General features: G+C 43.9%; 1 protein-coding gene across 1 annotated transcript in view; it reads right to left on the bottom strand.

The window, feature by feature from the left end:
* Positions 1-349: 349 nt before the first annotated feature.
* Positions 350-10,426, bottom strand: part of sntg2 (syntrophin, gamma 2) — a 46,983-nt gene continuing 36,906 nt past the window's right edge. The window contains exons 14-17 of the mRNA XM_076299958.1: positions 9,823-10,032; positions 2,021-2,113; positions 610-720; positions 350-481 (exon numbers count right to left, since the gene is read on the bottom strand). Coding sequence (XP_076156073.1) covers positions 350-481; positions 610-720; positions 2,021-2,113; positions 9,823-10,032 — 546 coding nt within the window. The remainder of the gene's footprint in view (positions 482-609; positions 721-2,020; positions 2,114-9,822; positions 10,033-10,426) is intronic.

Here is a 10,426-nt window from a genome sequence, read left to right as displayed (position 1 = left end):
ATTCACAACCCAGACTGTTTACATTTTCAGGTTTAGCTTTTGTGTCTTTCATTAATTGTTAAATGCAGCACATGCTCTCAGTAACCATCTGACCAAGTTTGTGTCAATATTTGCTATGCTACATGACCACCGTTTGGAGCAGACTGGTGAAGGGGAAAAAAAAGTCAGTACCAAATTATTAGTTGATGCATGTCAAAATATCCTCTACCCTAAAAGGTTTGTTTCTTTCACATATTGATCTTATTTTACAAGTCATATAAAAATAACAAGAACTAAATATATCTATAGAATTTGTGCATAAAATAGTCAGTCGACTCGAAAGGATGTCACATGTACATGAAAACACTCTCTAGCTGTTGCCCATGTATTTCCTGGTGATGCTTTGATTGTTGACGAAGACGGGATCCACCGAGGCCACTTTGGCGGCAATGAAGGAATGTATGCAATGAAGCACTGCCGTCAGGTTGGCAAATTCCAACTCCTATCAAAAGGGACAGAGATGGTGGATATGAACGCTGATGTAAACTGGGGAGATGAGCGGTGTAATTGAGAAGCAGGTTTATTCGATGCTGAGGCAGTGTGGGGGACTAGGAGGGAGTGTTCAGTTACCTTCATTTCGATTTGTTTGTTTTCCGAGTTTTGGAAGAGGAGTTTCACTCTCGTCTTGCCATCGTCAGAGGAGCCTTTTAGCTGGGAGAACTTGTACCTCCAAAGGATTTTCTGCGCAAAGGAGAGGAATAAATCACAGACTATTGGGTTGCACAGAACAAATGGCAGCGGCGAAACTGCCCAGCTAAATAAGCACACTCGCAGTGTTTCTGAAAAGAATTGAGGCCCTTTTTGTTGTTGTTCCCGACAACAGCCAAATAAGTTATTTCTGTGTGCGTATTTGTTTTGGTTTCAACACCCACAGGGCCTGATTCAACTTGAAAGCATCCTATTGAGATTAATTTGTCTGGCAGCTACATAAAGCATTTCCTACAAAAAAACAAAGTGTCCTGTCTACGACCATCATTTGAACCTGCATTGTTTAATGAACCTAATGGGGTATTGGGTGACTGAAGCCTGCGTAGACAATGCCTTTTGTTGAGTGACTGACACCTCTAAAAAGGATGTTTTGTACATGTTTCTTTTTCCTTGACTGGTGGACTGGGCCGCACACAAAGATAGACAGCTGGTTGCCGTCTTGAAAGACAGTTAATTAAAGGCAATTCCGATGACAGATCTGGGCTATAGAGTACAGTCCCTCACAACCGTACATTGTGACAGTTCCCGCACTGACTTTCAAAAAAAACAAAAAAGAAAAGCCAATCAGCTCACACACACAGTCAGAGGGATCAGTCTTGGTGCAGTGCGTTCTCCTACTGCTTCCACAATGATCACTTCAGACCCTGTACAATTAATGGCCGACTGTCGGGGTGCAAATCAGACAGCATTGTGCATTTACATTCACTGGCTCACCACCCGCAATAGGATCATAATAAGAAGTACCGACTAATGACTCACTTCACAAGGGGGGCTTGAAACTCTGCGGAAATATTTGTATAGACTAATGTGGGACGGACGGACGGGTGGGCAGGGAAGCAAAGGGAAAATGAGCTCTTGGTTGATTCCTCATTCTGAAACTTTTCAGAGAGGCATGTGTGTATGGAGACTGAGCCATGTAGGCCACTCTTTGTTTGAGGTGCTCGCTAAACGGCGTGCCACTAGACACGGTGAGGATGCCAGGCATGCCCAACTCATAATGCTGGCCGTTAAACGTCAGCAGGGGAACCCCTGGCATCGGCCCATTTTTATGTCAGCACGTTTTCCAGCCATCTGTCACTTTCTGCGGAGCTGGAAGTGACAGGTATCTGTCATTGCAGACATAGCTGACTCTTCACTCAGCATTTGTTGTGGCTTTATAAATAGCCCTAACAAACTAACGAAACTCGACTAAATGTTAGAGAAGAAAAATGCTTTAGTCCCAGAGAGGGATGCATGTGCATCTCAGATGATCCCCTACCCTCTGACTTCTCACCTTTGATATGCTCTCTGAGCAAGAGAAGCCGGCGTCAAAGTCGATGGTGAAACACAGTATTCTCCCATGACTGCTGCACATGTATGTCTTCAACTGAGAAGAGAAGACAAATATTCTTAATTAGGCAGAATAAACACCCCCAACAGACGCACATACACACAAATTAGGCTTTAGAAAGCTTAACTAGATGATGCCAAACCCCACCATGCGCTGTGCTGGCTTCTGAATCACCTGTGTATAATTTCTGCTTTGCGGCGGTTCTATGGGAATGAGTATTTATGTTAATGGGTGGGTATTTCCTGCACGCATGCTGTCACCGCCGCAGCTATTTTCTCTACCAATTGGACAGGTACGATCCCATCACTATGGCAACAGCTATGCAGGTCTCTTCTTAGCAGAGAGGGAAATTAGAAAAATCTGAAGGCTTTAAAATCTAATGCATATATTATGGGGTCCACAGATAACAATTTGCCATTATAGTGACAAAATGTCTTAGGAAGATATTTCACTGGTGTAATTTGTGAATAATTGATACAGCACCCCCAACCATCACCACACACACACACACACACTTACACCCCACTCTTCCCGTAACTGCTGTCTGTGCAGCAAGAAAGGCGGTGATGCAATAAGAAATGAACTCACAGTAAGTGGACTTTGCCATGCTGTGAGGAGATTGACAGGCATTCTGTTTTGGAGCCCTAGGCTAACATACGGCAGGCCTTCTAGAGAGACTGACAGCAAGAGGCTGCATAATTGGGTTGCACAGAGCTACCACTGAGATTGATGTCATGCTTAAGACATTTCTCTCAGGCTTTGGCAATTGAGCTCACTTACATAGCCTCGCAAGATGCCTATGACTTGAGGCACACCCATTCTTCAAGTCTGCATTCCAGGTAAGTCCAGGTAAGTTCTGTCTTTGTTTCCTTCAAAACAGAGCCCAGAGAAACCTAGAGAGCCCCACTGACAATCCTTCCATCTTTGAAGAACAAGGAATATTTTCCCTTGCACCTAACATTTTTAATGTTTTCTTATCATGCCCTTCAGCCAAGATCTAACACCTTTATATCTTTAAGCCTCAACTAATGAACTTAGCCTACTATGACATAATTGTGTCTCAAAAGAGTTCTTTGTGTTGCACACTGTCTCAAAATACACTCACTGTTTGAAAATACATACAGGATACTCAAGGATCACCATCCCCTGCAGTCACTCCTCTCCCACATATCAGTTGAGTTACCCCAGTATAGCTCTGAATTGTACTCTACTGTTCCACATATCAGTTGAGTTACCCCAGTATAGCTCTGAATTGTACTCTACTGTTCCACATATCAGTTGAGTTACCCCAGTATAGCTCTGAATTGTACTCTACTGTTCCGCATATCAGTTGAGTTACCCCAGTATAGCTCTGAATTGTACTCTACTGTTCCGCATATCAGTTGAGTTACCCCAGTATAGCTCTGAATTGTACTCTACTGTTCCAGATATCAGTTGAGTTACCCCAGTATAGCTCTGAATTGTACTCTACTGTTCCAGATATCAGTTGAGTTACCCCAGTAGCTCTGAATTGTACTCTACTGTTCCGCATATCAGTTGAGTTACCCCAGTATAGCTCTGAATTGTACTCTACTGTTCCAGATATCAGTTGAGTTACCCCAGTAGCTCTGAATTGTACTCTACTGTTCCGCATATCAGTTGAGTTACCCCAGTAGCTCTGAATTGTACTCTACTGTTCCGCATATCAGTTGAGTTACCCCAGTAGCTCTGAATTGTACTCTACTGTTCCAGATATCAGTTGAGTTACCCCAGTATAGCTCTGAATTGTACTCTACTGTTCCAGATATCAGTTGAGTTACCCCAGTAGCTCTGAATTGTACTCTACTGTTCCACATATCAGTTGAGTTACCCCAGTAGCTCTGAATTGTACTCTACTGTTCCGCATATCAGTTGAGTTACCCCAGTATAGCTCTGAATTGTACTCTACTGTTCCGCATATCAGTTGAGTTACCCCAGTATAGCTCTGAATTGTACTCTACTGTTCCGCATATCAGTTGAGTTACCCCAGTATAGCTCTGAATTGTACTCTACTGTTCCGCATACCCCAGTATAGCTCTGAATTGTACTCTACTGTTCCACATATCAGTTGAGTTACCCCAGTATAGCTCTGAATTGTACTCTACTGTTCCACATATCAGTTGAGTTACCCCAGTATAGCTCTGAATTGTACTCTACTGTTCCACATATCAGTTGAGTTACCCCAGTAGCTCTGAATTGTACTCTACTGTTCCGCATATCAGTTGAGTTACCCGAGTATAGCTCTGAATTGTACTCTACTGTTCCGCATATCAGTTGAGTTACCCCAGTATAGCTCTGAATTGTACTCTACTGTTCCAGATATCAGTTGAGTTACCCCAGTAGCTCTGAATTGTACTCTACTGTTCCGCATATCAGTTGAGTTAGCCCAGTAGCTCTTAATTGTACTCTACTGTTCCAGATATCAGTTGAGTTACCCCAGTAGCTCTGAATTGTACTCTACTGTTCCGCATATCAGTTGAGTTACCCCAGTATAGCTCTGAATTGTACTCTACTGTTCCGCATATCAGTTGAGTTACCCCAGTATAGCTCTGAATTGTACTCTACTGTTCCAGATATCAGTTGAGTTACCCCAGTAGCTCTGAATTGTACTCTACTGTTCCGCATATCAGTTGAGTTACCCCAGTATAGCTCTGAATTGTACTCTACTGTTCCACCGACTTTCACTCTTCCGTTCACTTTCCTTGTGAGGCTTCTGCATCACACCAAAGGCCTAACTTCTGTCTCACTTCAGTGCATAAACAGTTTGCAATCTCCCAAATCCCAAGACTTTGGGGAACTTCTCACTTGCGTCTATCTCACTCCCCCACCCCTAATACACTGCCACTCTCCTGCTCTGTTTGCGTCGGAGCTCGGAGGGAGTGTGCCCCATTGTAATGTCCTTAATTGTGATGTACCATCAGTGCTAAACGAGCCAGGATTTAGCAGAGCACTCCCCTGGCAGATGTGCCTTCAGATCGAGAGGCGCCCGAGCATTCTGCCTGCCTGCCAAGAATGCGAACGGCAGCGAGGCAGATTTGCGATGCTTACTGTCACCCTGCATGAGCGCTCGATGTGGCACGTGAAGCGCGGACTACACATCGCTAATTGGCGGGTTTCCTCTCGAGGATCAAGGACGGGGGGGGGGGGGGGTTGCACAGCTGTGCTGTGCTTCTCGGAAACTCCTTGTCATGTTTGGATGCGCTGACCACCAGTAATACCATGCTGTGTCTTGGGCTGATTCTCTGCATCAGTATGCATCAGAAGAAACACAACGCCCCGAGGATGAGGCAGGAGACATTGTGCAGCTTGTCGCTCTGAATACTGCAGTTCACAGCTACCCTGCTGCATGTGCTGCAAGCACCCATGTCGTATTTAATATCACTCTCCTAAACCTTGCAATAACCGCCACAGAAAATCCACTGTGTTGTGGTGGCCTTGAGTTGGGTATGAGCTGGGAGTGGAACGCCTGCAAGTGACTGGAATAATATTGAACAGGAGAAAACTTTCAATCACGATCATGATGATAATCATAATTTGTTGAAGCAATCAGACTACAGAAATTAGCTTTTAGCGCTAAAGAATTAAACTAACTCCACCTGGAGTACCTTCATTAAGAGTGATTTCATACCTTGAAAGAACAGTACTTTTTTTCTAATGAGCATGATTTCCATAAAGCAATGCTTGTTTGCCTGCCAACTGATTCGTGCACAATTACCTCCACATCAATCAACTCCCTAACAACGAATTGGAAAGTGTGTGTGTGTGTGTGTGTGTGTTTACTTGTCTATCTCTTTCAGTGCATTCTCAGAGTAAATCATCTTTACTGGAACACAGTAAGAGAGCACCCTCGCCACCACATTCACAGTTTAGGCAAAAGTGGAGGTCAAGGCAAGCAGCGCAAGAATGGCAGGACAGGAATGCCCAACGCTCTGCTCGCTTGATGTTTGGATATGTGCTCTCCTGAGAGCCTGGCTTTGCACAGCTGTGCAGGTGCTCTCTTTCAGTGGCTCATGTTTATTTCACACGGCCTTGTGCTGAGCTGCCGACTTAGCCGAAGTTGAACTGTTGAACACTCCGCAGAGACAGCGGGAGGCTTGGCTAATTGGCTGGAGAACAGAGAATCACTGGCTAATTGAAATCCTCCATCACATTCATTACTCTCCCAAAGGACCGGGTCTCGAGTTTATATCATTAAAGGGAAAAAAGGCAAAAATTGTTTCTCTGTTTGCATTTTTTTGGAAGGGAGAGGTGGTTGAATGACAGGGGGTTCTGCTGATCACAGAGGAGAAGTTGCATTCTGGCCCCTTTGCTGCAGTCCAAGAGAGACGCCCTGGGAGAGATCCAAAGGCTCATGCACAAACACACGTCAGCTCTTCCACTGTATTAGCATAGCTGTGCCACACACAAGTAACACACACACACACACACACACACACACACAGTCACACACACACACATTCACACACACACAGAACCTCACTCTGACTGTTGTGATAAGTCGTAGAGATAGCAAAAAGAGTCACTAACTGTAACTAATCAAGGGTAACTCTTGCCCCACATGCTGGAGTGTACTACTAAGCAACCCCGCTGCCTTCACAAACTTCGGTTTTCGATTCATTCCAGATCTTTCATGTACTGTAAATTACATCTGAACGATAGAGCAACTCCACTTTGGGAGCATTGAACTTAGGTTTCTGAGCGGATGGCTGTATTTTTTTACATCTTCGCTCTCAGGGATCCGACTGGTAGAAATGAATAGCGAGGCGCGATTTAATTTTGCCTAATGCTCTTTGAAAGAGCACTGCCGACATCATTCTCAGCTCTACATGCCGTGTGGACACTTTCTCCGGGTTCTGTTAAGAACTAGCCTAAGGAATGAATGATTGTCCACAGAATTCAATGGAAACTAAATTGAACTCCCCGGAATCATGATCCTGAACTCCGGGTGACTTCAGCCCCGTAGAATCCCTCCTCTATAGCCTTAATGTGATTATTTTATCTCTCACACAGTGCCTCAAAAGGGCGTCACGCTGTCATCTCACAGTTCCATGTAACTGGGGAATTTAAAGCGGACACATATGGAAGCGCACAGAGAGAATGGCTCGGATAATTGCTGGCATAATATCTGGCTCTGCTTTGTGGCCACGACCGATGCTGGACCAGATAGAGGAATTTGGGGATGGATAGGGAGCACAGGGAGGGGGGGGGGTGAGGAGGGGAGGTCTCACACTCTGCCCTTGCCTCTGTATCTTGGCAGAGCTATGATTTAAATCTCTTCTGACAGGTTCTACCCTTTGTATTATTTAGAAATGTCTCCAGTTAAGGGTTCCCTGCTTCACAGCCCCTGGGTCTCTCTCTCTTTCTCTCTCTCTCTCTCTCAGAGAAAGAGAGGGGGATTGTTTGTGCGTTTCCTATTTCAATTTTGGCAGTATTCAGTCCAAGGCTGAAATAAAAAATACATACAGTATAAAGCACTGCGGGCCATTTTCAGAATTTTTTGACACAACGCATAGCCTCTGTACTGACTCAGTTGTATGAAAATGGAAAAAAAGGACCATTGCTTAACAAACCACAGAATCCCATTCTTGAAATATGCCAGCCAGCCAACCTCCTCACCTTCACCATAAGCTGCTTGAGCAAAGACGAAAAACCTCCACACAGCAGACACAGCCATTGCCATGTTGTCATGCCCATTGGTGTTTTCCACAGATAAGGATGATTGTGCTGTGTTAATACCTACTGCACTCTATTACAGTTCTCAATTTTGGACTGTGACCATCCAATTATTACTTAGTCCTATCATGACTATTAACACCGAGGGGTAACACTGCATAACTCAGTGGCACTAAATGTGTTCACAGCATCCCAGGAGAGAAAAGAAAATCAAATCCAGATTCCCTGCTGTGTAGGTTATAGTCCAATGAACAAAAATGTTTTAAATTAGCATTCATTTAGTTGTTTTGCATGTTAAATTATATTTATTTTTGGACCTAGGATTTTCAATGAATGGATGTGTTCACAGTGGTAGTGCTCACATCACGTTGACATGATCTCGCCATTCTCACCCAAAATGCCTACGGCTCATCTCCTTGCCCGCTCACTCACTCAGGTTGAATTGTTACACTTAGTTTGACCTCCATTGACCTTTGCCAACTAAACTCGGAGTGGAGTGGTCCCTGCGTCCACTAAAAGATTTAGTGGACTCACCTCTTGTACTCCCATCAGAGACGAGGCGTGTTCGATGCTCAACTCAGGAGTTCATCAGTAAAGCTGCAATGGCTCAAACCTTAGTGTGAGCAAGGCAATTTAACGGCTCAATGAGGAGAGGACTTACAAAACAGGTTCTTCAGTAAAATTTAATTAAACTAATAATAATGTTTGAAAAGGAACGAATCAGAGACAGAGCACCATCTTGGCTTCAATGCCTCCTGCCATGGATTTTCTCCTTGTATGGGTAAATTAAAAGCAATGCCCTACCTGTAATTGAAGTTCTTTCTTTGTCTCGGCAGAAAGTCACCTTTGTAAACAGCTGCTGTTAGTTTTCTAAATGTCGAACAGATTCTTTCTTTCTTTTTTATTAAACAACAGCCCGATATTTGTCTTCTGTGTTGGATATGAATAAAGATATTGTAATTGTCTGGGTGTATTTGGCTTGATGTAAAAGCAACCTTATATCTGTCAATCACTCTAAGTTGGATGCAGGGTATCTGGTCTGGTACAGTTTTGATTAGCACGCAAAGTCAATGGGAACAAGTCTTGGGCTTCTGCCCAACTGACACACACACATTCATCCACATAGAGAAGACACCTCCTCAGTTTAACTCAAATTCTAATCAGTGTTTAGGGAGGCTAGATAGTTGGACTTAGTTTCAGTGGCTTCTGTTCTCAACGTTTTATCCAATGACTCATCCATCTCATACAAAATCCCAAACTAAAAAAGAATAATGAAATATGGTTTACATTACCTATTCATTGTGAATGCCTTATTTATACTTCATATTCAACAGAAATCCATACTTATATTATTTAAATCCAGTGCCTCTATGACCTTCTCTATTTTTGCTCCTCTCTTCTGGCATCCAACCCCACTGCCCTCACGCTTTAATAACAATACGGCCTACACGCTACTATAAACAGACTGGAGCCTCCTGAACTGAAGATAAACAAGAGGTCCTGGCAACCCTGAATTACACACAGCACAAGCCACAAGATGAGGTCTGAGGCAGAAATCCAATCCAGTCAGAGAGAGTGTTTAAAAAAAAAGGTAATATCGGTGAAGGCTATCCCAGTAAGCATCCTACCATCAAGTTTCATTTCTTAATAAAGTCTGTTGAGAGGGTCAGTCAGATCAAGAAACACACAAGTTTTCCCACAAAAACTCTATTACTCCAACTCCACAAACTATATCATCTGTCTATTTAGCCTTTAAAAGTCACTTTTAAGGACAAAACTAATAACAAAATGAAATGTATTTCACTGCCACTGAATATGGCACTGAAATATATTATATTTGTATAGAGTCGTGCTAGGCCACTACATTGTCAATGACTCAACAAGACTGTAGGTACAGGGGAGTTAAACACAAACGGGATACCCAAGCTTGACCACTCTGGAGAGCTAAAGAGCATTTCATCCTTGTGACTGTAATATCAGCTCCATAGCAGACATTCCTGCATGTGACGCAGTGAGATTAATATACCCTGAGCGCTTCATTAAGAGGGACTTACTCCTACTCGGCGCACTTCGGCGAACACGGCCCTCTGGAAAGCCTTCTCCCAGAGCGCCAGGTCCGAGCCCAGCTCCACGCTGAAGGAGTGGCTCTGGCCGTGGCCCACCAGCACGTTGAAGCAGAACGGCTCGTTGTCCCGCAGCTCGCAGTCCTGCTGCAAGCCCAGATACAGCTTCGCCTGGATCCAGCAGTCCTCCGCGATCCATAGCTAAATCAGATGGACAAAGGGGGGAGAGAGAGAGATAGAGAAAGAAAGAAAGAAAGAAAGAAAGAAAGAGAGAGAGAGAATGAGAAGTGAGAAGACGCAGAGGAGGTAAGAAAGAGATAAAAGCCATATGGGAGCAGAAGGTAGGAGGAAGGCAAGAGATGGAACAGAGAAAGATAGGGAAAGAAAAAAAGACGGCTTTAAAACACTTAATTCAACCATCACATGGATAAGGACTGCAACAAAGCTGCTATGCTCACTGTCATACTGCAGAGGAGCACCAACTCATAGCACAAGGTAAACAACGGATTACCATTACTATCAACTGACACCAGACCCTTCTGTAGGCTATACACTGCACCATATGCATGACAAAAAACACAGGGGAGATTGGAAA

The sequence above is a fragment of the Alosa pseudoharengus genome, unplaced genomic scaffold, assembly GCF_046254945.1.
Source record: "Alosa pseudoharengus isolate Yale_2024_CS ecotype anadromous, Long Island Sound unplaced genomic scaffold, YU_APseudo_1.1 YU_APseudo_1.1_scf_22, whole genome shotgun sequence".
NCBI classification, from domain to species: domain Eukaryota; kingdom Metazoa; phylum Chordata; class Actinopteri; order Clupeiformes; family Clupeidae; genus Alosa; species Alosa pseudoharengus.
Note: the sequence above shows the minus strand (reverse complement) of the source record. Positions and strands in the feature narration are given on the sequence as shown.